Consider the following 27,574-nt stretch of genomic DNA (forward strand, 5'->3'; position numbering starts at 1 on the left):
CATGTCGTAGTAAAAGTACCTGCTTCATATTGTAGATGTCACGCCAAACTTCAAACAAACGTAACACATTGTGCTAGCAGTTTTATAAAACGAAGGAGTGAAGGCGGCGCTGAATTCATTATTCTTGACGTCAGAAGTTAGTGATATTTTATACTGAAACCTCTTTTGTTTACATAATGCTTATTATATGACATCGTCGGCATTATCTCATATTTAAGAAGTATTATATTATATATAGTTTAATGTATTCATTCATTTGAAGGATTATATAAAGCGTTGACAATTTGTCGGATTTGTTTTTGTTTAGGTGATCAGCTGATTGGCCTTGGACGAAGTTATTGAATAGCTTTATTTTAGAACATCGAGCTAAGGTTCTTGAAATTCACACCATTTCTTCGTTTTGAAAAAATAGAGCTTGAAGTGGTTTCGACTGTTATCGCGTTTTAGGGTGTTTAAAGTTTTGACTCCGTACGCATGGTAAACACAGGATTTGCAAGTGGATAGTTGCTCTGCCTTTAGACGTACTTTATGCGTATTCTGAAACGTTCTGTTTATTGTATAGTGGTATTTTAGTATCTAGAACGCTTCTATCCAACATATTTTAAAAGGGTTTGGTTTGCCAGTAAGGAAATTTCAAAGTATAAATTGTTTTGTTGCGACGCAGCGAAGTAGTTCTCCGCCATTTTAGCCTGTAACAGTTTTTTCCACTTACCACCTGAATTGCAAAATATTTGAAGTAAATTTGTAAATAACTGTGTTATAAATTCATTTTGTTAACTTTTATACGTATTTTTAAACTGAAGGCACATCAAATTAAATTGGGCATAACCTAAAATATAAGTACCAATTTCTATTACGTGTAAACTTTTACAATCTATTGTAATATTCCTAAGATCGACCTTGTATTGCATTACTCAGATACAGAACTAACATATAATATAAAAATTAAGTTAATCTGCTTTTCAGTTGTGATGACATAACTTGTCTTAATCTAGGGCCACGTAGTCTATCTAACGATAGTTAATATTTTCTTTAGTCTTAACTTTGTGCATTTTCAGTAAGTCATGTTATGGCAAATATGAACAACCCAACGAATTGTCAGGCAAGTGTGGTTCTTGCCGAAGAAAAGGCAATGAACTTGTATTATGTGATTATTGTAATTGGTGGTTCCATTGGGAATGTGTCATCACACCTTTTAGTGATATAGATGTAACTGAGCCATGGTTTTGTTTGATGTGTAAACAGGCTAGGACACTTAGGGTACAGGGGAAATTATTATGGGTCTGCGAAGGGAATTGGCTTTGGCATGTGATGGGATTGATAATTTAAAAGCAGAAAAGAGCTCTAGTATTAATTGTAACTGTTCATCCACTCATTGGACAGACATTAAAGTCAAATTGCGATACAGAAACAAAGGTCTTTGCTGCAGTGAAGATCCAAACTTTAAGGTAAAACAGGGCAACAGATTTGAGGTTCAGACTGTCGGAACCTCAAGGAGTTGCTCAATTAAAGAAAAAAAGAGGATCTTAAACCTGATGTAAATAATAATATGAACTGTAGGAAGGTCCAGCTTCTAGGTAATAGTCAATGTAGAGGACTACATGAACATCTTCACTCAATCCAGGGGGATGAATACATGATTACAAATGTATTCAAACCCAAGCTACACTTGACAATGTTGTTGGGGAACTTGGAACAGTAAGTAAGGAATTAAGGGTGATTATGTAATTATAGTATAATAGCATAGATAGAATTCTGAATTATAAGATTGAAAATGATAGGACAACATTGCCAAGAATAGCATTCATACCAATGTTGGTTTGGTTGGCTTTCTCAAGTGTCACGACAGGCAAGTGGGTGAGGAGTGCAAATATGAGACTTGAGCGTGCACTTTGGAATGCAGACAGATCACATATTGGATTAATTGATGTATCATCCTTGAATAGGAATGACCATACCAGACATGAATTACACCTTAATTCAGATGGCAAGGAGAAGCTTGTGCAACTCATTGCCAATGAGGTTAGGTGCAAATCAGATACTGGTAAGATACCTGTAATCACTGGTGTAAGATATAGGCCTTTTTAGGTTTAAGCCTAAATCTGTCACTAAGTACCTGAAAGATGTCCACATTAGTATAAATATGCCAGTTATAAATTCAGAATACAATCAAGATAACAGTTTTGTGGTATACCTTCAGAACAGTAAAGGACTTTCAAACAAAATTGATGAAGTATCAGTGTCCAGTAATAATACGTACACACCCCATATTCTGTGTTTAACTGAACACTATGAAAATACCAGAGATCTTACAGGTCAATCTTGAAAATTATTCTTTGGGAGCTAATTACTGTAGACAAAACATGGCAGAAGGAGGAGTGAGTATTTCTTTCAAGAGAATCTAAAATTTAATCAGTTAAATTTACTGTGTAATTGCAAAGAACAAGACACAGAATGCTGTGTTGTGCAGTGGGAATCTAAACACTCCAACATATATATCCTAGCTATTTGTAGAGCTCCCACAGGTGATTTTGAAGTTTTCTTAAACAAGTTAGAAAGCATTTTAAATTATCTTTATAGACCTACAGCAGAGTTTGTCATTTGTGGTGATGTTAATATTAATTGTCTTCCTGAAAGTTAACAGAAGCAATTTCTAAACTCCCTACTAGCTTGCTTTTAATCTCATATCAATAGCAATTCAAAATTAGTAAAGTGCTGCTCTTTGACAGTGTTTTGTAGACAGTTACAGGAAAGATCCTATTTCTATTAAACCAGTGATAAATGGGCTATCTGATCATGATGCACAACTTCTAACTAACTAACTAACTAGATGGCTTACCGAACCCGAAGGTTCATCACCGAATTAACCAAAGCCCTCCACTGGACCCTGTCCTGGGCCAACAAAATCCAGTCCCCTTCAACCCCTATCTGACATTATCTTCCCATCTATGTCTAGGTCTCCTGAGCGGTCTCTTCCTCTCAGGCTTCCCGACCAATACCCGGTGCACAACTCTTCCCACATCCATGTACGCCACATGCCCCGCCCATCTCATTCTTGACTTAATCACCCTGACAATACTTAGGGAGGAATATAAATTTTTAAGCTCATTATGCAGTTTTCTCCATGCCCCATCCTCTTCTCTCCTAGGCCAAAATATCCTCCTCAACACCCTATTCTCAAACACCTGCACTCTATGTGCCTCCCTGAAAGTGAGAGACCATGTTTCACACTCATACAGAACAACAGGCAAAATTATTGTTTTGTATATTTTAATCTTCAGGTTCTTATAAAATAGACGGGAAGACAAAATATTTTGAAGTGAAAAGTAGCAAGTATTTCTGAAATTTAGTCTCCTCCTAACTTTCTCATGAATATCATTTTGATTTCTTATTGTTGTTCCCAAATATTTGAACTTCATCACACTTTCAAAGGATTTATTAAACACCCTAAGACAATTCTAACTAATACTAACATGTACCTAGTTTTTTTCTGAATTTACCTGTCTACTAGCCTCTAGTAAAACTCTTGTCTTCCTCTGTATTGTATTTATATCGTCACCCAGTAAATTAACATCATCAGCGTGATGTGTCCCATTCAGTTGCAAACCTTCCTGCCTATCTTGGACTTCCCTGATGGCATATTCTAGCTCAAAGTTAAAGAGCAATGGAGACAAAGCATCTTGTTTGAGACCGTTCTTGACGGAAAATTACTCGGTTAAATATTTACCTACTCAAATTTTGCTACAGGTTTCATTTAAGCACATTTTTATTAGACTCAGTAGTTTCTTTGGTATACCAAATTCAATGAGAATATTGTATAGCACTTCTGCCTTAACAGAGGCATAGGCTTTTTTGAAATCTATAAATAATTGATGTACTCCAATTTTTTCTCTAGTATCTGATGGATGCAAAAGATCTGATCAGTTTATCTGCTATGTCTGATCCCACACTGATGATCCCCGATAATTTAATTCACTTATGGAGTTAATCTAGCCAGGAGAATGTTTGATAGAATTTTGTACGAGGTTGATAGAGAAATTTCTCGGTAATTACCACACTCAGGTTTGTCCACCTTCTTATGAATTATGGATTCCTTCCATTGTTATGGCATCTCTTCCTTATCCCAAATTAACTGAATAAGCTTATGGATCTTCATATGTAACTTCTTGCCACCTGCTTTAATTAATCCTTCTGGAATTTAATCAATACCTGGAGATTTGTAACTTTTCAACTTCCCAATGTCTAGTTAAACTTCATCTAAACTATGGTCTGGCACTAACAGTTCAGCCGTATGTATTTTAATCTGTCTAACATCATCAGTCTCATGAACATTTAAGAGCTGGCTAAAGAAATTCTTCCACCTATTCAAAATTTTTATTGGATTTGCAAGCAAATTGCTATTATCATCCTTTACCAAATTAGTCTGAGGTTGATATCCTTTCTTAAAATTATTTATGCCTATGTACAGGTCTCTGATATTTTGTCCTAACTATTTGTTTCAAGCTCAGTATTATTCCCTTTTCTTATTCGTAAAGGTTCTACTGGCTTCACATCTCACATTACATAGCTTATACATATTCATTTTGTTTGGGTCCTGCAACCATTGAAATTTTGTTTGCTCCCTTCGATCTATTAATTTTGAACATGCTTCATCAAACCATGGTTTATTTTGCTTTCTCCTGTAGTATCCTAGTTCCTCTTTGGCTGGAGTTTTGATACAGTTTGTAACATTTTCACACTCCCTGTTGATATCCACACTTTCATTATCGTTATCTGTCTCTAAAATTTGAAACCTGTTCGAGATTTCAACTTGATATTGTTTCTTTACCTCTCCCTCACTTAAATTTTTCAAATCAAATCTTTCTGTGTTGTAATTTTGCTTAGTTCGTCTACTTACTGAAAGCCACTCCCTCACTCTTTCTTCTACCAGGTAATGGTCAGTGTCACAATCTGCTCCTCTGAATCACCTCTGATCATTTATATTTGTCTGCCTTTTTCATCTACTAAAACATTATCTATTTGTGTGTGTTACCTTCTGGAGAAGTCCAAGTGTATTTATGAATATCACGGTGTGGAAATTTTGTACTTTTTACAATTAGATCTCTTAACGTAGCAAAGTTTATTGCTCTAATACTGGAATTAAGCTATTCAATAATCTTCCTTCTCACTATAAAAAGTCTGAATCACGATATAACGAAGTTTTGCCCAGCACTAATAGAGTATCTCCTATCTCATTCCTTCTACATAGAAGAATTTACCTCAGCCAGGAATTCTCAGCTGTTATAAATGCATATAAGCAGTAGTGAGCATGCTTTCTTGTGTAATTATTTTTGTGGTGATATACTATAGTTGTCTGTAAATTACTGTTACGACTGTGTAATTTATACTTGTATTAGAAACAAGTATTGTATTTGTGCTTGGACATGTTCTACATCCTTGGCTTGGTCCTGTGAAGGATCTATGGGATGAAATTATTATTATTTTTTCTATTCTGTTCTAGGAAGTTTGTAATTAATCAGCTGTTTACAGTTTCATTCAAATCAAAACAGCCATTAGGAGTTACAGAGTACAATAGCCCATGAATAATGTACATACATAGAAACCTGTGTTTTCTCATGAAGGACAATAAACTGGAAGGTAATGTTTGTCACTTTGTTTTGCAGTTGCTGACATCTGATCTAGTAAACACTGCTTAGCAACAGTGCAGAGGAAATATTCAAAAATGGGTGGTGCTGTAAGTGCAGGAGAAGATAATGATGATCTAGTTGAGAATTTGTTGGAAGCACACTACATTAAAAGTCCTGATGTTGAGCGTGTTTTCCGGGCTGTCGATCGTGCTCATTATTTTACTTCCGCATTTCGAGAAGATGCTTATAAGGACTTGGCATGGAAAAGTGGAAATCTTCATCTTTCAGCACCTTGTATCTATAGTGAGGTGATGGAAAGTTTGCGGTTGTCTCCTGGACTCAGTTTTCTCAATCTGGGTTCAGGTACTGGTTATCTTAGCACAATGGTTGGTCTTATTCTAGGTATGTAAGTACCCAGTATTAGAACTTATTTATTCAAAGGTTTAAGTTGTGAAGATTAAGGAAGTTGAACTGGTACTAGATAGGTTTGGGCTTCATATGGTGATGAATCCCTGAGTCCCGTGTCAGTGTATATTAACAGTGTTAGATAATAGTTATAAATGTAAAATTTGTTGTCTGTAATTTCTGAAACCTACCACTTAGTTTTTTACTTGAAGGTCTAAAATACCCTTAATCACATTTCTTAGCACATCATTTCAATCTGTTAGAGTAAAAGGCTAGGTTTTCCAACAGAGTTAAAGTTGAGTTTTGTAATGCAAATGAGATACAGAACTAAAGTTAGTGGACGGTTACAATGATACAAGAGGAGACTTATTGGTCAGAGGTGGAGTGTAATATTTTATGGAAAGTAGTTAAGTAAATTTTTAACTGACTAAAATAATTTATTGATTTTTTATTGCCATTTGTTTTACATATAACACATTTTTATTTTTATAAAAGTAGTACAAAACTGCTATAGAATTAATCACTATAGCCTGGAAAATTGTTCCTAATGAATAACGTGTTCAATATGACCGCTGTTTTGCCTCACAACCTCTTGCAAACGAACCCTTGTGTTCGTCACCACTTTTCGACACAAGTCTTTAAATAGCGCATGGCACAACTGCACTATGTGGGCTCTGAGCTGCACTACATTTTCTGGCCTATTTTGGTACACTTTCTCTTTGAAGAAACCCCACAAGAAGAAATCACACGGATTAATGTCCGGGCTATGAGGCGGTCACATTTTGCATTGTGGGCAATGGAGGAAGAGGTCGTACTTCACAACACGTGGTTTACAGACGAGGCCTACTTTCATGTGAACGGTGTTGTGAATAAACAAAACGTTCGATTCTGGGCGAGGGAACATCCTCACATACTGCACGAAAAAGAAAGTTATGCGGAAAAAGTTAATGTATGGGCCGCAATTTCGAGTCACGGAATCATTGGTCCATTTTTCTTCGATGCAACCATTAACAAAGATCAATACAAAGACATGTTGGAAAACAGTTTTATCCCCCATCTCTTGGCAACAGGTCTCCCTATGCAAACACAGTGGTTCATGCAGGATGGAGCCTGTCCACACACTGTGAACGTGGTTCTTGATTTCCTGCACGAGACGTTTAATCTTCGTGTGATGTCGCATCGGTTTCCTGAACGTCATGAGGGCGGCAAAATGTGGCCGCCTCGTAGCCCGTACATTAATCCGTGTGATTTCTTCTTGTGGGGTTTCTTCAAAGAGAAAGTGTACCAAAGGAGGCCAGAAAATGTAGTGCAGCTCAGAGCCCACATAGTGTAATTGTGCCTTGCGCTATCTGAAGACTTGTGTTGAAAAGTGGTGACGAACACAAGGGTTCGTTTGCAAGAGGTTGTGAGGCAAAACGGCGGTCATATTGGACACGTTATTCATTAGGAACAATTTTCCAGGCTATAGTGATTAATTCTATACCAGTTTTGTGCTACTTTTATAAAAATAAAAATGTGTTATATGTAAAACAAATGGTATGACATTTCATGCGCCACTCTGTATATTTACTTATTAATAGGGAAATAATCTATTGCTCCAAATTAGAAAGTATATACAAAATCATTTTTCTGGTCAAGCTTTATCTTGATTGTTGTCTCATATTCATTTGTTTATTATTTGTGTTATACAATCATTTACATACCCTAGAAGTTTTGAGTGGGACAAGTTGATTATTCAAAGAACAGATTTTTCCTGATTCTCCATTCATAGTTCCATAGTCCATAGTAGAAGTCTACCAGACTACACGGCTCAACAACCCAGAAGACAGCCATCTTCATTGCTTGCTTCAATGCTTGAGCTTGTGAGGTAGGAAGGTAGGAAGGTGGCAGGATCCTCTGTGATGACATCAGCGTCCAATCAGACATGCGTCATTCTCCTCACCCACACAAAAATCACTGTCTCCAGACAACTCTGATATTAATTGTTCCATTTACAAAGGTTTTAGGTTTATTTCATCAGTTACGATTGAACTTAGGATTCATTGAAGACCAGACTAGTATACTAACAGCATCCTGGCTGTTAACAGTGGTCAAGAATAATACACTGTGTGTCCATTTCTTACTTTGTTATGTATGTCTTTATGTATAACAACTCATGAAGAGCTGAATGGATTTCATTAAAATGTGTTGGGGATTTATTTAAATTGGACAGTTTTTATTACTTTTATAAGAACATTTTCTTGAATTGAGGTTATCACGATATATCATTTTATACAAAAACAAATGATTCAGTTATTTTAGCTGAATTTTGCAACAGTTAAGCATTTAAAACAAATTTATTTTACTATCTTTTCATTTTTATGGTTATCAAGTCATGAGCAGTGTTCTTCCAGTATTTTATCTGACAAAAGACATCATGGTAAATGGACCAAAAGTGTCATGGTGTGCATTCATTTACAAATTTGTTTAAAATGGATTTAAAATAATGTGACATTTATTTAATTGCAATAAATTAGTAATTACAAGGCTAATTCATGAAGTCTTAGCTATATATCTTATTATTCACAAACAAATGGCACATATTGTAATTCAGTTTACATGCTATCCACTGTACTGTTACTCAAATACATCAGCTTAAGTTTTAAACTTTGTTTTCTCTCTGATCTACTGATTTATGGTTTATCAGAAACTGGAGATGGATGTCATCTGGGTTGTAGTGCCAAGTAGTCTGGTAGAAGTTTACCTTCAGATGCATTGCCGTGAAAACCTCAAATCCTACTTTTCAGAAACTGACTTGAGATAAGAATAGCGTAATTTAAAACAAGCTCGGAAGGTGTATTCCATACCGGAATACACACTATTCTTATGCATTCTTTACAGTGTGCATTTAGAGGTATTTAATCCATCTTGTGCAATAGTTCCCACTTTGTCCACCAGATTGCAGCACCTCAGTGTATGCCTCACAACTTTTCTCATACATCATTTTGTAATCACTGCTTATAGGATATTCAAAAGTATGATTTTGGGGTCATGCAGAATAGCACTATCTCCATATAAAATTTCATTCAAATCTGTCCAGCAGTTTTCAAGTTCCATCGATTGGACAGATGGACAGACATGACCAGCCCATAATGCATTCATGCAAAGAATGCATAATAGGCCTTCACTGTGTTCTTTATTCTTTACAAAGCCTGCATTCCTGTTATTATATAAATCTTGTGTTGTTATTGCTACAAATGCAGCATTTAAGTAATGTGAATTTATAAGCTAATAATGAAATATAATTTAGATCATGGACTGGCATGTGCACAGATTGTCATATGTTCAAATCATGGTCGAGTTGGGATTTTTTTATTTGGAGTTTTATATATGTTACACATTATTGTTATAATTAGTATCAGTATTATATATTTTCTTGAAATTGTAAGTGTTAAGTATGGATTGATGTTTGTGAGATGTTCCCTGATGTGGCAGTTAATTATTATTTACTTGTACCAGCAATTGGAATGCACCTTTATTTAACAATTTCCTTTCTTTTGTAGGTTTACCATTTTGCAGGTTTCCTAATATCAAAGAAGTGTACATTCTGTTTTCCAGGTCCATATGGTACTAATCATGGTATTGAAATTCATGAAGATGTTGTAAATTACTCAAATAAAAAGCTTGAGGAATTTAGGAAGATATCCCCAGCATTGGATGAATATGAATTCTGTGAACCGAAGTTTGTAAAAGGTATCGTAATGGGAGAAGTGGAGCAGTTTTTAGAATTGAGTTGTTGTAAAAGTGCTGTTATGTATTACTAACTACCAGAGAGAGTTTTCATCTGACATTCTCTTTGTAGGAAATTGCTTATGCTTGAACAGTGATGTGCGGCAATATGACAGAGTCTACTGTGGTGCTGCATGTCCAGAAAATTATGAGAATTACATGAAGAATCTCATAAAGGTGATGAATAAATGTGACCAATTTCATCAAGTGATTTTTTTATATATATCTATGTTTTATAAATCTGTAGTAGAGTTCTGAAAAGAATTTTCATCATATGGCTTACATAATTTATTTATTTTGCAATTAACAAAGTGACTAGCAATGGGCTGGGTAGCTGGGGTTCAGTTCCCAGCAGAGGCAGGTATTTTTCTCCTTGCCACTTTGCTTAGACTGATTCTGGGGTTCCTTCAGTCTGTTATCCTGTATGTAATACAGTAAAACCTCTCTAAGTTGGACACTTGGGGTTCCACGAAAATGTGCCCAACTTACAGAGGTGTCCAAGATAGAGGGAAAGAGAAAAATCAGATTGTGGTCTAATGACAATATAATCTATTTACTTACATACACTAACTACTGTAGGCTTACTTGAATTAAGAATTAATGACAATAGTATTAATAATTATCTTTTGAAGCCCACTCCCATGCATTGCACATTACACACCAGCCTCAATAACATTTTCTAAAGTTAATTCCACCAATTTTCGCTTCCCCATCGCAAAACGAAAAATTCCAGTCTGAACTTAAATGCAAGCACAGTACTGATGGAGTTAAAACTATGTCTTCTGCAATACTGTAGTCCAGCTAAGGGTTCAGCAAAAGAATTGTTAAACACTTCCAATGCATTCCAATGATGGGTTCAATGTCCATAAGATAATCCTCCAGAGAGGAGGCATTCATCAGTCAGAAATTCAAAGTAACAAAATATGTAACTGAAAAAGTTTTCCTGAAAAGCGTCAAAGTTAAGTGCATGAACCTGTCCAACTTAAACAAAAGGGGTGTTCAAGTTCCAGGATAAAGGGGTGTCCAATATATAAGGTATTGTTGACATGTAAAATTATAGGATGTTTGCCGGTTCCAATTAAAAGTGTCCAATTTAAAGGGGTGTCCAACTTGAGGGGTTTTACTGTACAACTACGTGATGTTACAAAATCTTGCTTGAACTACTTGTCATCTACCATGTTTAGACTACTCTGTTTTATAGATACCTTCATGCTAGATAAAAAGCAAGTAAAAAAATTCATAAAATTTTGCATGCATAACTGTATTTGGCTGTAAATATACATGTGGTACTAATGAAAAAAGTTGTCCAAGTCCAGTCTTATGCTGTTTGTCAATTAGTAACATTCATAATATTAACATGATATATATAGTATTGAACATAGGAATGCAGTTTTATATTTTTTCTTCAGCAGTAATGTCTTCTTTTAACTTTCTCTTAAACTGAAGCTTCTTTTGAAATAGGTAGGAGGTGTACTTGTCATGCCATTGAATGATCAACTGCTGCAGATTGTTCGAACTTCAGAAACCACTTGGGATGTAAAGTCTGTATTGCCAGTTTCCTTTGCAACCCTCCTGTTGCCTGAAAAAACAGAGGTGAAAGATCACATAACGTTACGTAAGTAGCAAATGTTTTGTGCATTTTACTTTTTATTTTTGAAGAATATCTGTCACATTGCACCTGAATATCTGTAAGTACAGAATTCTCTTATTGAGTCTTGTGAATCCGGTATTTACCAAAGTCACTTTCTATAAGAGCTTTTATAGTGTTATCTTCCAGACAGCTCCTTGGCCTTCAAACACATCATGTTCATTACAATTGGTACAGTGAAACCTCTGTTTAAGATTTCTTTGCAGGACAGTAGATTTGAACATTAAAATGGGGAGATTCTTTAATGGGAGAACTTTAATTCTAATTTACAGACTTTGGATCATTTAAATTTCCCTTAAACAAGTAAAAATCTTAAATTTAGGAACATTAAATGATTATGCCACTTTATTTGGGAGTTATACATCTGAGTTTATGGCATGTCATCATCTGTCTAATTTTTATCCATATTTCTTTGGACTATGAGATTTGTATGCAGCATTGCGTATTTAATAAATTTCTGGGGAAAATATGCAATCTAATAACATGATTTATACCCTTCACCTAACATGTTTAAATGGTTAAATCAGAATGGCTATGATGTGCTAAACAGTTGGCCTAGTTGGGAGACAAATGCAGTGATAATTTTTATGGAGAAACCTTTTGGAAGACCAAGGCAGAGTTTAGAAGATAATGTTAAAATGGATTTTAATTAAATATTTTACATTGGATTTCATCAGTTTAAACTTGCATGGGATTTGGTGAATTTGTGGGCCTCGTGGTTCTGACAGCAGAGAGTTGGTAAACATTACTGTTGAGAACATGGTTCTTGTGCAGAGGCAAATTTCAGATATTTCGGTATAATTTGTTGTTTGTCAGTCAGGTAAATTCCTTAAGATTATCATTCTGTTTTGTTAATTTACGATATGGTAGGTGGAAGGTGACTACATTGTAATCACTTCATTCTGAATAACTTGTTTCATGGTTGTGTTACAGCTGAAACTGAGCCATTATCACTACAGGATACATGTAGATCATCAATTCGCATTATTTTACGCCATAATGTGGAGGTAGAACATCCCAATCTTAAGCCTAGGCAAGTAAGAATTCCAAAGAAGAAGAGTGTGAAGAAGAGAACACGTCAATCAGTTATTCCTATTTTTGAAGAATCGGATAATGATGAATTTGGTATAGGAGCTACAGATGATGAAGATGGAGGAGACAGAAATCTTGGGAGAGCTTATGTAATCTATCATGTTCAGCGTCAACGTGCTGGCCATATCACTGCTGCAAATGAACTGGCACAAAATTTGGCTTGTCACAGGCGCTCAGTCAGGGTGCAACAGCAACAGCAGGAACAGGAACATCATCTTAATGACAGCAACAACACTGTCATTCAGCAGAGAGAGGATGAAAGGATGGAAGAGACTGTAGATACATTTCCTGATCAGGAATTTGACATTAGAAATACTGAGTCCATGGAAGCTAAAACAGTTCCTGCTGATAAAATTGTTACTCCTGAGAAACTGCAAGAAGAAGCATGTGTAAGCAGTACAGTCATACCAGAACAAAGGAAGAAGATTCCAAAATTTGATAGTGGCATTGGTGATGAAACTGAAAATGGGAAAGGTTTGAGTTCTGATTCTGATCGAGATGCAGGAGCATCTATGGAAGTGGATTCAGATTCAGACTTTTCAGACCCACTCCCTTCTGCTGGGAAGAGGAGTCATAGATCACAAAATAGTGGTGAAAAGACCTCTTCTCGGGTGAAAGAGTTCCCTCGTAACTCATTTGAGGTACTTCACAAGTTATCTTCAGAACGCCGGGCTAAGGTATTGATGCGGAAGAGACTTGGAATTGCAGCTGATGAGGAAAGTGATGAAAAGTCTGAAGAAGAGATGCAAGAGGGTCCTGCCAGTAATAATATGGAGGTCCATGATACATCTATGTCGGAAACTGGTTCCTATACCACTTACATGAGAAGTAAAATTCAGGCCCTCCCACTCCCTCCAAATCTAAAGGTATATATCAACTTATACCGTGAGTTCTGAATTCTTTTTATATTGTGATGAAGAGTCAAGACTCTTATGCCTGTCAGCTGTGAAACTAATGTTGTAAAACAAAAATTACTACCATAGTTGTCAAGCTGTCAAACCCAATTGAGATTTTATCTTATATAAATACAGGATGGTAAGATTCCTTCAGATTTTAGCCCTTGGTAGATTGTAGCTTCCAGTAAAGTGTTAGGGTAGTTTGAATTGATAGGAATGTCAGAAGAAAATGTTTATTGTATATGACTGTTGTTACATGTTAGACTTCCTATGTAAAATGCTGAAGGGCACTGTGATTATTAGTGAAAAATGTATAAAATGTAAATATGAATTCCATAATAAGAAACTTTTGATTTACAGTGTGTTTGGCAGTTTACAAATGTACCATTTACAGATGAGAATTGATTTTAACTATTCTCAAAGGGTTGATTTAGACATTTCCTCAAGGTTGAAGTGAAATTACTACATGTTCTGAAAAATATCGAAGTTATTGTATTTAAGCTGTTTTTATTGATTTCTAAAATTGTTTATACACAAGACAAATTGTTTGCTTTATAAATTTATGAGTATGGATTTACTTATGTGTGTTGTCATATTTTTCAGTGCTGAGGTCTGGTAGCAGAATCAGATTTGTTGGTCCATAATGCATTTTGAATCTACATAATTAACTATTCTTACCCAATCTTGAACAGAGTTAGTGGATTGCTTGGGATATTAGTAGTAATAAAACTTATCAGAAGTACATGTAAATAACTTTTAAAAACAAAACATACTGAAGATTTCTGTCTTCTGGGTTGTTGCGCTGTGTAGTCTGGTCGATATTAACCAACGTTTCAGAGGTCATACTGCCTCCGTCATCGCCCTGATGATGGAGGCAGTATGACCTCTGAAACGTTGGTTAATATCGACCAGACTACACAGCGCAACAACCCAGAAGACGGAAATCTTCATACTCACCGCTGTGAGAACCTCAAGTCTTACAAAACATACTGAGTATGGGATAGCTATATCATTGACTTAGGAAAGAATTACCTTTGTTTGCTCTTAGTATTGTTTTTTTACAACCAATATAAGTTCCTTAAATTCTGTTTATTTTCTTTCAAAATTTCTTTTTACATAAGACTAAACTGATTATAAATGATGCTATTAAAAGGAAGGAAGCTGGTGAGGAAAATGCATTATGATAAAACACTTAATGGTACAATGGATGCCAAACACGTGTATGAAGATGGCTGTCTTCTGGGTTGAGCTGTCTAGTGTGGTAGAAGTTGACCAACATTTCAGATGATGCAGCATGGACCTCTGAAACGTTGGTAAATTTCTACCAGACTACACAGCACTGCAACCCAGAAGACAGCCATCTTTGGACTCACCACCATGAAAACCTCAAATCCTACATGTGTATGAAGGATGAGCACTGAATGTTTTATTTGCATAGTGATTCTATTTGGAGAGATATGGCAGTGGATTCTTCTTGCAAGAGCTCTATCTCTTTTGTTTAAATAACACACAATATTTGAGTTAAGCAGGTACATATGTCACTTGCGTGTTTATCTTATTTAAGGTTTATTTTTTACAATGAGAAGTCTTTGTTTGGTTATTCTGTTTACTTACTGTATTGCATTTCATTGTTATACTCCACAGTACTCAAATTTTTGTTGAATAAAGATGTAACCTCAATATTAATGAACATTTTTCTGAGTTTCATCAAGATTTGCATCAGTAAGGGCATTGAGGTTAAAAAAGAATGTGAGACATCTGACTCTTGAAGAAAAGAAACTAAATGGTAATCCATTTTTATGCAGTCTTTGTAAAAGTAAAGTTTGTCCCGCTACGTGCCATACAGGCGCTTGGGGTGAGTGGAGGTATAGCTCCTCTCTTTCTTGACCTTGGCACTAGATGGGGGTGAGTGGTCAGCATCACGCCCCGACCGGCTTTACCCCCGGGAAAGGACCCAGGTACCCGTTGTAGAGGAGGCTGGGTGGGCCCCAGATACAGACGCTAGAGGAAAAATCCTCTGCCCCTGTCGGGGATCGAACCCCGGTCGTCCAGCCCGTAGCTAGTCACTATACTGACTGAGCTATCCTGGCTCATGCAGTCTTTGTACAAAATACATAAAATTGATGTATGAAGAGGCAGTGTTTGTCTGTCCTTGTGTTTCATCTCTGAATCTGTTGATTAGTTTTTGATGCAATTTGTGATACTGTAGTTCTCCAGTCTTGTAAATTCAATTTTAAAAGTTAAATTCATTGCCATTTGGAACAATCTAACATATAAATATATTAAAATCGTCTTATACAACATTTTTAAAGTACAATTAAAATTAGATATCAATGAGTGATGTACGCCTGATTGTGACACAGCTGATGCTGAAGCATGTAGAATGACTCATTATACTGTTTTAATATTTAATTTCAGTTGCATTTTAACTTGTCAATTAAGCCGATTTTGATACAGTGTTATGTGAAATTAGTTGCAGCTGTATTGATCCAGTATAACCTCTACATTTTCTTAAAAATTGTTTATCGTACAAACAAATTGTATGTAACATCCATAGATCTATTATTAGTTGTTAATAGTGAATGTGATTTTTACAGAGAAATTTTTCTCATATAGTATCAGGTCTGAGTTTGAAATTTGACACAAATACACAGAAAATTAAAACAATTAAATTTATTAAAGTAGTTTATCGATAGCAGGTTTTTTGTGTTGTTGCTATTATATATCATACAGGATCTGGCAATTTACTGTTAATTTAATTGAAACTGAAAACATCGCATTTAAATATTGTTTTATTTTAATTTTTGTTGATCTGTCCATACTTTTGTCCATCCTAGGTGAGGCTGGTATTTTTTTAGTGCGTTGTTTTTCTGTTTGATTGTTCATGAAGAGCAGAGCTAGGGGTTATTACATTAACATGAGGGCTGTAACCATTAATGTACACTTGGGGTGTCGGTGTTCTGTGTGTTCTTAAGTTAAAATATTTTGTTCACTGCAATTAAAAAGTAATATTTTATGAATTATGCAGTTAGAACTAATTTTCAATGGTTTTCCCTAATCCCCTTTTGAAAATGCTGGGGGCAGTAACCAGTGTCCATTTTGCTTTCACATCTTAAATTTATCATTCTGTTTGTATAATGTATACAGTTGATTGTCATTAAGTAAACCAAGAAACATTGGTGGTTGCCATAAAGGAAATTTATTCATTAGATATTATAATCCATTAGATAAGAGTCTTGAGTATCTCAGCTGGATTGGTGGTAATTAAAATTGGAGTGCCTTAATTCCATATTTCAGTTTTGTATATGAACTGATTTTCACTGTCCTCACTATGTTAGGAGATCTGTACAATTTACACAGTTCCTCAAAATGTAATATTCAAAATTCAACATATATTTCATCCTTCCTAGGTCCAGATATCTTCCTGAGTGCTTTGTAATTTACATTCTTCATTTTAGGTAAGAGACCATCTTATAAAGAGTCTGCTCTTCTGTTTTACTATTAATAGTACAACTTTTTCTGAACCTTTTTTGCTGTAAATAAAAGGATTTGAAATAATAATTCTGCTTTTTAGTATTTTTTGAACATTTAAAGAACATTCCTCTGTAATATTAGAGGTATTTTTTAACATTTGTGTTGGAATTACTACACCTGATTATTTATAATTTATTTATACTATATGAGAGAGTTATTTCTTCTTCTTGCTCTACTCTGCCGCCTCTGTGAATTTTGAAGTCTTTGCACATAACCCTCATTTTTACTTGATATTCTGGGCTCTTGAACGAAGTGGCCACCTGGCTACTTTTTCCATGATGTGAATATACATGTTCAAATTTGCCCAGGTTACTAACTTTTGAAGGTTAAGTGCCCATTCTGTATGCCATAAGATGGGCATGGCTTCCTATTGCAGTCATCTAAAAGCAAATGTAACATACTCTCTGAAATAAATTACGTATAATATCATCATGAATGTCAGGCGTAGTGCCACTTGTCCGGGTAATAAATATTTTATAATCCTTGCAGTAAATTATAGCCCTGCATACAAGTAGTTCAGCACTGTCATTTGGTCAATTTCCTGATATGAAAACCATTATGTTAATTGAAGTCTTTATGATAGACGGAGTAAATTATGAGAAAGATTGCTATTGATTACCATTACTAATTAATGTGAATTAAAATTCAATGATCATTGTCATTATTTCTTGGTTTCCTTCTCCTTTATCAAAGTAGAGGTATTTCATCTGGGTGTGGCTGTTTTATAATTGGTGAGAACATGATTTCTTACATTTTTTATACTGGATGGTGCAGAAGTCACTTCACTGAGATCGGATATGAATTATCAGTTTACTCACTCTGTGGTGTAGGATATTCTTTGAAAAGTTGATTGATATTCTGCTTTGTTGAACCCGACGGGGCCTCACCGTGTTTGCAAAAGCCCGCTACCAGACTATCCTGAGCTAGCTAAGAAAAGAAATGCATACAGGGGTTTGGTGGGCAAACCAATAGGAAAGAGACCACTAGGAACCCATTAGACGTAGGTGGGAGTATAATATTAAAATGGATCTTAGAGAAATAGGATGGGGTGGATTCATCTGGCTCAAGTGAAGGACCAGTAGCAGGCTTTTGTGAAAATGTTAATGAACCTTCAGGTTCCAGAAAATGGAAATTTCTTGAGTGGCTGAGTGACTTGTCAATTGAACAAAGCTTAATTAATGCCACTGTTGAATGGTTAGAAAAATTGATTAAAGCTTTACGCCATTTCACTGAGTCGCTGCAGACAAGTATTTAAATACGCACTGACAATTTCTTAAACGTCATTCGCTTTTCATAATCATTGTCCTTTTCGACGCCTATGATTTCTGTAGTTGAAAAAGTCAAAAGACCCTAATTTACGCTCCTTAGTTCCACAAATGAAGACCATATTTTTTTATCACACAAAAGGAAATATGTTTGTGTCCATGCGGTCCATGAAACAGGAGTTAGTATCCAACTAACTAGCTGGCTTAGGGAACCCGAAGGTTCATCACTGAATTAGCAAAAGCCCCTCCACCGGTCCCTGCAAAGGGCCAACAAAATTCAGTCTCCTTCAACTCCTATCTCCCATAGATCCCGCCTGACATTATCCTCCCATCCACATCTAGGTATCCCCAGCAATTCTTCACCTCCGGCTTCCCGACCAATACCCGGTGTACACCTCTCGCCCCATCCATGCATTCCACATTCCCCGCCCATCTCATTCTTCTTGACTTAATCACCCTAACAATTTTGGGGGAGGAGTACAAATTTTTAAGCTCATCATTATGCAGTTTTCTCCATGCCCCATCGTCTTCTCTCCTAGGCCCATATATCCTCCTCAACACTCTATCTCAAACACCTGCATTCTGTGTTCCTCCCTGAGAGTGAGAGACCATGTTTCGCACTCATACAAAACAACAGGCAAAATTATTGTTTTGTATATTTTAATCTTCAGGTTCTTAGAAGTCAGTATCCTGTGATGAAATTTTGTCTTTTCCTTGTGAGTGTGTCATTAAGATAACTGGGATTTTTCGCAGTCGTCTTGGTACTCGCCGCCGTGAGAACCTGAAGTCTCACGTTCGATATTACCTACGACGTGTGATTTGCATAGTTCTAATCGTGCGATAGGCCAATGGCTTGAAACCTGCAATTACGTCTCGTTATCTCGTACCGCTCGGGTCACATGCCATTCGAGTTTCCTTGAATTGCGGCTGTAGTTAGAAAGGTATTCCTATGTACATCTGACGTAGACCTACACGTATTATGAATTTATTATGAAGATACATTTGCTGGACACGAACTCAGCATTTGAAATACAATATATTTTGGAAAATCTTTAGTTAGTTTGTCAAGACCAATAAACGTGTTAAGATTGAGTCAAAAACCAGTTTATAATATTGCATCTTGTTTTCAGTGAAGACATTCTACAAAAGCAAGGAAGTATATTAATTTTACCATCCTATAAATGATAAAACATTTCCTTTTTCAGACCATTTAGAATTACATTCAAACACCAGTATTTATTTCCTTCCTTTACTGACCACTATACTTCGTAAAGAACGCCTCCACCCAGTTTTCTTTCATGTTATGTAAAATGGTTTCATGGAGAGAAAAAAAAACATTAATACCCTAAGTATTTCACACAACTGCTGTAGAATAATTTTTAAATAATGTGCTTATTTCAAGTAGTCTCTGTTTCAAATTGGTAATATCATTCACGTATGTTTCAGAGATCGGAATGTCTTTTAAGATGGGCAATTTAGATAATCAGACTACAACCAAGGGTGTGGAAGACAAACTCTCGCCTAATGAATTAAAAGTAATGAGTTTGAATCGCATGGTGCTCCACTTATCATTCACGGTTCCAACCAAAACTATTTCAGCCAGTACTTTCAAGTCTGGCCTGTATTACCTCTTTACTCCATGCGTCTTCGTGCTGTATGCACTGGTGTTGACTGCGCAGATCCTCGGTGTGTACCAGTACTGGGGAGATCTCGACGTTACGATGGAAAATCTATTCTTAACAACCGGTTTCGTAATGTGTTACTGGGAGGGAGCATATTTGAAAATTAAAAGGGATCAGATATGGAAATTGTTTGATAGAGTTGATTCGTCGCCAGTGCCAGATATATCAAATTCTGCACTCAGCGAAACTCACAAGAAGATTGTTAAGGAGGCGCAGTCCAGTTGCATGAAATTGTCATGGTTCATCTTCCTTTCCGTGAATGTGGGAACGCTGATGTGGGCTGTTTTCCCGCTTGTAAATTTGCTAGTACACAGCTTATCTGAAGGTGAAAATACTGACGAAGATACAATTCCACAGCAATCTGAATATAAACCATGGCCATACTTAATGTACATCATCTGGGTGCCTTACGATACAACGACAATGCCAATGTATGCAGTTACTTACATTGTCCAGGTTATTGTCTATTTCGCTGCTTCGTTATATAACACAAGTTCTAATATCGTGTTTTTAAACCTAGTCCTTCATGCAACAGCGAAATTCAAGGTAGTGGAGTCTTCGTTCTTAAGTATGGGAGAAATGATGTCTGCAAATAAAGATGAAGATGACAAACTTGAACAGATCACAGCAACACTTGAATGTCATAGCGGAAAAGAAACTCTTGTTGATGAGGATTTTGTTAAATATAACCAATTACAATCCAGAACATCTGTAACTGACCCTAACAATTACCCTGTTGGAAATGATCTTCAGCTTTGTTTAGACGGAGTATTTAATTCTGAATGTTCTGGAATAGAAGATTTCCTTGTGGAATGTATTAAACAACACCAAGACGCAATCGAGTAAGTTTTTCTCATTTATGCAGACTTTAGTAACTTGTAAGCACATGTAGTTTATCCATACTTACAGACAAAATAGCCAAATTCCGTCCTTCTCGCCCTGTTTCTCCCAAACGGCGCGTCGTAGAATAGACTGTTGACAAAGAAAGTGTCCTTTTGGAGAGATAACCGCAGGAAAGCTGTTGTTTTGTTACATTTCGAAAATTGAACAAAAGGGTGTTCAAAGGTCGTAGGAACAAATGGTAAAAATAAAATACGTTCCTCTAGAAGAGACGACTCGAAAATAATGAAATTATTTTCTATTTCTATAATTAGCCAGGGGGTGTCCAAAAAACTTGGTGCATCATTGAAAAAAGCTGCAAATACAAAAAAAGTTTAGAAGATTATCACGTTTTGAAGATTTTTATTTAAAACAACTGAAGTTTACATCATGTTGTATTGTAGGCCTAACAGCCTAGAGATTTTCAAAAAGTTATATTTTAGAAACAAGCTAACTTGTTTTCTCCAAAAGGAGGTTAGTAGGAAACATACAGAAATCACCCAAATCCGTCCGTCCCATCCTGTTTTTAAAGTAATGTAGAATATTTGAGTAGCACCTCCTCGTCCGTGGTAAGCAGTTAACTACAACAGTTTTATTTATTATTTTCATATTTGTAATTTCAAATTTATACCGCATTCTTTTAGCTTTTAATTATTCTAATCACAAAAGTGCTTTGTTCGTAGTTATTAGAGTATTCATGGACCGACTTTGAACGTTTTATTACTCCTTTCATTATGACGTTCTAGATTCTATAAGTATTGGATACATTCCTAGGTGATCTTCCCTCAGTGTCGTTATCGCAGAAGTTTCCCAGGGCCTGTTTTTTGAAGACACAAAGGAGTGTGCACTTCTTTTTTACAATCTGCATCATTATGATACCGAAATTTTATTTTTGATCTATTCATTCCCTGTCATTTTACATATTTGCTTTTCCTTTTACCATACATGAATTATTTCCAACAAGTATATCCGATTCTCTTTTACGTTACCTAGCCCTTTGTTATCCCTTTATGAAATTCATTTTAGGAAATGAATTCCAGCTTCTGTTTTCATTTACAGCTTCACGCGTCATTTGAATCATATTGTAAGCCCTTGGATTGCTTTCGCACTTCTAATTCACCAGCTGCTTCTAGTGGCCGAGGTGTTCCAATTAGCAACGGTAAGTGGACTCCTTTACGCGCCGCGGTACAGTATGCTCGTGTTAATTTGTTAATTATGCTTGATAATTATGCTCGTAAAGACATACATAACAAAGTAAGAAATGGACACACAGTGTATTATTCTTGACCACTATTAACAGCCAGGATGCTGTTAGTATACTAGTCTGGTCTTCAATAAATCCTAAGTTCAATCGTAACTGATGAAATAAACCTATAACCTTTGTATCATGAAACTTGACAGATGTATTTTTAACTGTCCAACAACAACAATAACGATTGTGTCCATGCGAACTTACAAGGTGGGTACAACACTAGCGCCACTTACTATAGGATCCTGACATTTTATATGGTAATAGATCTTCAAGTGAATGCAACTGTTTCTACGGTAATGCTTTGTACAGGCATTCTGTAAAAAAACGACAGAGTGGCTACCTGAAACTAGCTTTTTATATGGTGGCGATAAGTAATTAACAATTTTAAATTGTGTATGCAAATAGATCATAAGCATTCTATGTTAACAATCTTCAATTTACAAAGAATATATATAACTATGTAATACTGTTGACTTTGTTTTGCGTTGACTTGTACAGACAGCTGGAACAGGGTTCGCCATCCTCAAGCATTTTATGAGTATCATTGGCGTATTAAGTCAGTCTCTCTTGTTATGCTGGCTCGGAGAGAGATTGATTCAACAGGTAACAGACTTAAAAATTAGCATATAAAAGATGCTATTATACATTCATAATATTTATGTGCCGAAAGGATGAATTATCTGAATCTTTCAAGGCGACTGCGCACAACGAGTTCTACTCGGGCTACCAACCTTTCAACCACCAGACACGGCTGATAGCCCTAGAAAAATTCATTTTACCAAAACGAAGATTGATTTCTTCGATTGTTGTTAAAAACTTATATTGTATCAATAATTTTGATATCCTCAAAACTGTGAAACTAATCTCAGAATATTTTGTTTAGAGTCTGAGAGTCAAAACTGCGGCTTACGATTGTAACTGGTATGGTCAGTCTACCATGTTCAAACGCCTCCTTCTTATGGTAATTAAACGAGCTCAAGACCCTGCAAAGTTCTCTGCTGGATCTTTCTTTGACATCAATATCGAGAAGTTTGACCATGTATGTTTGATAATTATATGCATGCAATTCAGAAACATTACGAAATAATGCATAAAATAGAATATCTTGCCTTGGTTGCAGTGCTTCCATTTATCTGCTAAACAACACCTATTATACAAAAGTCAGTCTGGCTTTTGCTTGCGGTTACAGAGCACATATTTAAATGGGCGTGGATCTCGGAGAAAACATTGAAATTACGTACGAGGGAAGAACATTTTAATATTATTCTTCTCTAACGGCCTGTTTAGAGCAATGTTTTGCCTATAAACTGTTTTAGATTCATATTACTGAGAACTGTATAAAGAATGTGAGAAGGAACAGATTTGCCGTTGAATTTAATCTGGCTTTTTACACGAGTTCAGTAGACTGTAAAATAAGACACCAAGTGAAAATAAAACACACACAAAAAACAAATCCATATATTTAACAGCGAATAATGTTCCCCGTTTAAAACTAACTATTAAAAACCATAAATATTTAGCTCTGCTCACTGCGTCTCAGATGCGTTCCCTTTTCAGTAAAGAAGATCATGGTCGCAGAAATGGTTTATTGCTCTAAAGAAAAGGTTAAAATTAGGTCGCAGTAACAATACCTAATTCACTTAATCTCTTTTGCTACAAAGTGAATAGGCAGTTTTCCGTCCTGCAGACGTTACTGCACAGTGACCTAGGCCTAACTGGTAAACACATTAATTTTTGGTTTCAGGAATAAATTAACTGACTAACTAATATGTTAACCCACTGACTAAGTAAGTAACTAGTTCCATGGAGAACACAGTCCTTCTTAAGAAGCTAATAGTCACTTTCCTGCCATTTATTGAAACCAAATGTTCATTAACTTATAGAAGAGCCTGCCACTGGTCTCTAAATTTAACCACACTGTCGTGACCTATTTCAACAGGATCCATTTTAATATTCTCGCATCTACATCAGGTTTTTTTTTACACATTCTCACCAACAAAATAAACTAGTCATAGTCAGTGAACAAAGCTCGATTTCTAGGTACAGTTTATGATGCTAACCAGACAGCTTTTACCTGGTGAAAGACCCATACTGCTGTTACACAAAAAGCATAATATAACCACGAAGACATTCTTGAGTAATATTTATGCCATTGACCTATATTCTTAACATTAATTTGTTTCATGCCTACAATGAGATGAGTCAAAAACGCTGGGCTTGTAATACTGGGGTCCCGGGTTCGATTCCCGGCGGTGCTCAGATTTACAACTTGTGTTGGGCAAGGCCGTGGTCTAGGCATCACGGAGTTTTCCTCCGGGGTTTCCCCGGTTTCTCCGTGGCATCCCAACAATTACTCCACTTTCATCATCATCTCGCAAAAAAAGGGGGTCACAGCAGGAGCGTTAAATGTCGCGGTCCCGGTCGAACCCATGTACTGATGGGTCGTGAATCCCGCTAACCACCAATTCACACCAAGCTGAATGTGTGTACTGGACATGAAAAGAAAAAACTTTAAGCCTACTTAAAAAAATAAATACTACTGGATAAAGTTGAGTATGGGTTTATAATATGTGTTTTACAGCTAAAGTTGTAATAATTATTTTATCGTGAAACACTATTGTACATAAAACATGAGTAGTTGCATATTTATCAGTTTTGTTGGGTGTTCCAGATTCTCCGGCGGGCATACTCCTACTACGCTGTTCTCAGGAAGATGAAGGAACCTTGAGTTTTATCAGTGGTCTAAATTACAACCATGCATATTTGTGATCAGTTTATGAAACTTTCACGGTGATACTTTATGTTTTGAAAGTTTGCTTTAATAGATTTTCAGTTTTTTCACCAGTAAATTAATTTCTTGTGTTGAATTTCAACATTATTAATAACTGTGGCTGACTTCTACATTATCATACATCATTTATACATTTAAATAGAATTTAATGTATATTTTGGGTTTATTTCATTGTGGCAACTTTGAAGATTGTATTTAAAAGTTTGAAATTTTTATTTAGAAACTACATCCTGTACTAATATCGTTTTTCAGTATTATAAATCTGTGTTTCAGCAAATGTTTTATATTGGTTTGTTGCAGAGTTATTTCAGATCATCAGATTACTTGGAAATCTTTAAACATTGTACATGTATTCTAGTTTCGTGAATTAATATTATCTGGGTTACTTAATTTTTTCATGAAAAAGTGAATAATATATGGGAACTTGAGCATGATTGCATGTTACACATCATTAATAATAAATTACAGTAAAAAAAGTGAAAAAGTGTTTTACATGACAAGTTGTAAATTAGAGTTGTGAGGTTGAATATACATATCTGTAATGGAAACATTATTCTTTAAAGTTTGCAGAACATCAGCTGTTCCAGATGCTTATGAATACTAAAGTTTCTTACCTGTGATATAGTTCAGAAAGGGAATGCTGGATTGATTGACTAATTGTTTTAGTTTAAATGTTTACACTTTTAAGAGGAACTGCTGGGAAAATTTCCTGATGTAAAAGAGTGAAATGATACTGGTTTTAACCAAGACACATGTATGTGTTTTTAAAAGTGGATGTTACTTAGCATTATCACGGACGAAGTTTGTAAAGCTGAGATTTCAGATTCCTACAGTGGCTACTATGATGATGGTTAATTGCTGGGTAGTAGTTGACGTTGTTACCGACTGGTCGCCGGGTCGTTCTAATAGTAGTTTTATAACGAATGCTGATAGGTAACAGCACATGCCGTAATTGGCCAAATTCGTTGCTTACATTCGACATTAAGTTACTGATTTTAAGTTGGGTATATCTGTGAAACATATTAATCAAGTTTTATCAATGTGACTAATTGTGAATATTCTTTACTATCTTTATGTGACACATAACATCGAATTAATACGTAGACTGACAATGGTTCCTTGGTAGTTTTATTTTTTAATCCAGTGTTTCGTTTTGTTATCCCATTTTAAGAAATGTGGGTTAAACCTCAAGAGGTCCTGTTAGCAAATGCACTGTGGTGTGTAAGATTCAAATACTTTTGCTTACATTCTTGTATTTTTGTGACATGTCTGATGCTTATATGTATAACATTTAAGTGCTTTGTAAGAATACCGTAAAATGACCAGTACGTGGTCATGAGTTAAAATACTACGACTTTTCTTGCTTTACTTCTTTCAGGGTGACAGAACAGGCTAACCTTTACTTTGTGCTTCAGAGGCGAAAAGGCCATGGGAAAACAAAGGGCCTGTCATCCATTCTTGTTGGTACATTGGACAGTGTGTTTGATACAAAACCACCCCCATTTAGAATCTTACATCAGACCCCATCATCAGAAGTTTACTATTGTGAGTTAAGAAATCACATCCTCACATCTCTGATGTTGCTGTTACTTGTATTTAGTTTATTCAGTTTCAGAAGTGTTTATTGTTTTATTATGCCTCAATATAGTAGTACTTTTTTATGGACAAATTAACTTTACTTTCTTATAGAAGTGATGTTAGGTATCCTATTCCACAATCCTGCTTCCAACAGAGTTCCCTTTTCTGCAGAACAACACAGATTTGAATACAGGCTTATCTACGTTATGTTACATCGTGACATCAGAAAGTAGTAGTAGCTTGAGGTGAGGAAGGAAAGGAAGCATGTGTTCTGTTGTGAGATGAGGTGCAATGTTACATTATATTGTTGGTTGTTTTCTGGTATGGAAGCATAGGTGGGAAGTCTTGTACTACTTCAACCTGCTATTAATTACTGATTAGTGATACAACTGAATTAAGTGATTTATTTGTTATTGAATATACTGTTATCTTTTTCATGTTTAGTAATTGCTTGTTCACTAACATTCACTGAGATAGAGAAAGACTGGGAATGGCTGCAGAGAAATCTGTCAGACACTCTGAATTCATTTGATAATGAGGAAGATGTCACAGAATTTGTGTGCTGCAAGATCCAGTCAGTGATTGCTAATACTGTACCTGATAACCAAGGAGCAGACGGTATGTCATGCTTCATATTTCAGTACTTGTATATCTTTACTGTGTTAGGTACTTAATTTCAGCTTCTTCTGTATACACTTCACAAGCCTTGATGGTATGGTCTGTTTGTGCTGTAGTCTGTATTTAAATCTGCATCTTATAACTTTTTCTATAACAAGGCCATCCATTTAAATGGAAAATGTTGGCATAAATCACACATTATATTTTGCTGTATATGAAGAACTCCCATGCAGTACAGTATGATAATTTGGTACCACAGTTTCTCTCTACGTATAAAATTAAATTGTTCCTTGTTTAGCTTTTAAGAGCTTATTTGCATGTGATTTTAACATATTTATATGTAAATAAAGAATTTTTTATAGCTGGAGTTATCTGCATGAACCTTAACGATACTTACATGTGAAAACATTGTCATTCAAGTTACCATTTGTCTGTGTGTGTACATTTTAGATGATTGTAGCATATTATCAATTTATATTTGATTTATAGTGTTTTAAGCAGGCAAACTTGTTTATTATTCTCACATTTAGGAAGCAAAA

The 27,574-nt window shown here is 35.6% G+C and overlaps 3 protein-coding genes across 26 annotated transcripts in view; all 3 read left to right on the top strand.

Annotated features, from left to right (window-relative positions):
• The first annotated feature begins 4 nt into the window (after positions 1 to 4).
• LOC110827864 (uncharacterized) lies at positions 5 to 15,122 on the top strand. 20 transcript variants are annotated; one of them, XM_087351068.1, is made up of 7 exons: positions 203 to 220; positions 1,561 to 1,698; positions 5,664 to 6,029; positions 9,630 to 9,764; positions 9,874 to 9,977; positions 11,262 to 11,415; positions 12,382 to 15,122. In XM_087351068.1, exons 3-7 carry the CDS (start codon positions 5,723 to 5,725, stop codon positions 13,434 to 13,436), a joined length of 1,755 nt encoding a protein of 584 aa, XP_087207194.1. In that variant the 5' UTR covers positions 203 to 220; positions 1,561 to 1,698; positions 5,664 to 5,722; the 3' UTR covers positions 13,437 to 15,122. The 20 variants fall into 20 exon arrangements, with proteins under 20 accessions (XP_087207195.1, XP_087207198.1, XP_087207194.1 ...); XM_087351071.1 differs by lacking the exon at positions 1,561 to 1,698 and adding an exon at positions 5,249 to 5,302 and having other exon boundaries at positions 206 to 220; XM_087351074.1 differs by lacking the exons at positions 203 to 220; positions 1,561 to 1,698 and adding exons at positions 378 to 477; positions 5,249 to 5,320.
• Positions 15,123 to 19,312: 4,190 nt separating this feature from the next.
• On the top strand, positions 19,313 to 25,682 carry LOC110827850 (4-vinylanisole receptor). Its single transcript, XM_087351088.1, has 5 exons — positions 19,313 to 20,759; positions 21,856 to 21,955; positions 22,547 to 22,651; positions 22,932 to 23,087; positions 24,720 to 25,682. Exons 1-5 carry the CDS (start codon positions 19,690 to 19,692, stop codon positions 24,774 to 24,776), a joined length of 1,488 nt encoding a protein of 495 aa, XP_087207214.1. The 5' UTR covers positions 19,313 to 19,689; the 3' UTR covers positions 24,777 to 25,682.
• Positions 25,683 to 25,859: 177 nt separating this feature from the next.
• The window catches only part of Tbc1d8-9 (TBC1 domain family member 8/9), a 36,613-nt gene continuing 34,898 nt past the window's right edge, over positions 25,860 to 27,574 (top strand). For all 5 annotated transcript variants that reach the window (XM_087351078.1, XM_087351080.1, XM_087351081.1 and 2 more), the window contains exons 1-3: positions 25,860 to 26,056; positions 26,218 to 26,384; positions 26,862 to 27,035. In XM_087351078.1, coding sequence (XP_087207204.1) covers positions 26,013 to 26,056; positions 26,218 to 26,384; positions 26,862 to 27,035 — 385 coding nt within the window. In that variant the 5' untranslated portion in view covers positions 25,860 to 26,012. The remainder of the gene's footprint in view (positions 26,057 to 26,217; positions 26,385 to 26,861; positions 27,036 to 27,574) is intronic.

This window comes from Zootermopsis nevadensis, unplaced genomic scaffold (assembly GCF_977971745.1).
Source record: "Zootermopsis nevadensis isolate Lab colony 2312 unplaced genomic scaffold, Znev_1.0 Znev_ptg000018l, whole genome shotgun sequence".
Classification (NCBI taxonomy): Eukaryota; Metazoa; Arthropoda; class Insecta; order Blattodea; family Termopsidae; genus Zootermopsis; species Zootermopsis nevadensis.

Coding starts and splice junctions, on each gene's coding strand:
- LOC110827850 (XM_087351088.1), top strand. CDS start 19,690: ATGTCTTTTAAGATGGGCAATTTAGATAATCAGACTACAACCAAGGGT. Junction 22,652..22,931: donor GAGAGAGATTGATTCAACAG/GTAACAGACTTA, acceptor TATTTTGTTTAG/AGTCTGAGAGTCAAAACTGC. Junction 23,088..24,719: donor ATATCGAGAAGTTTGACCAT/GTATGTTTGATA, acceptor TGGGTGTTCCAG/ATTCTCCGGCGGGCATACTC.
- LOC110827864 (XM_087351069.1), top strand. CDS start 5,723: ATGGGTGGTGCTGTAAGTGCAGGAGAAGATAATGATGATCTAGTTGAG. Junction 6,030..9,629: donor AATGGTTGGTCTTATTCTAG/GTATGTAAGTAC, acceptor TCTGTTTTCCAG/GTCCATATGGTACTAATCAT. Junction 11,416..12,381: donor GAAAGATCACATAACGTTAC/GTAAGTAGCAAA, acceptor GTTGTGTTACAG/CTGAAACTGAGCCATTATCA.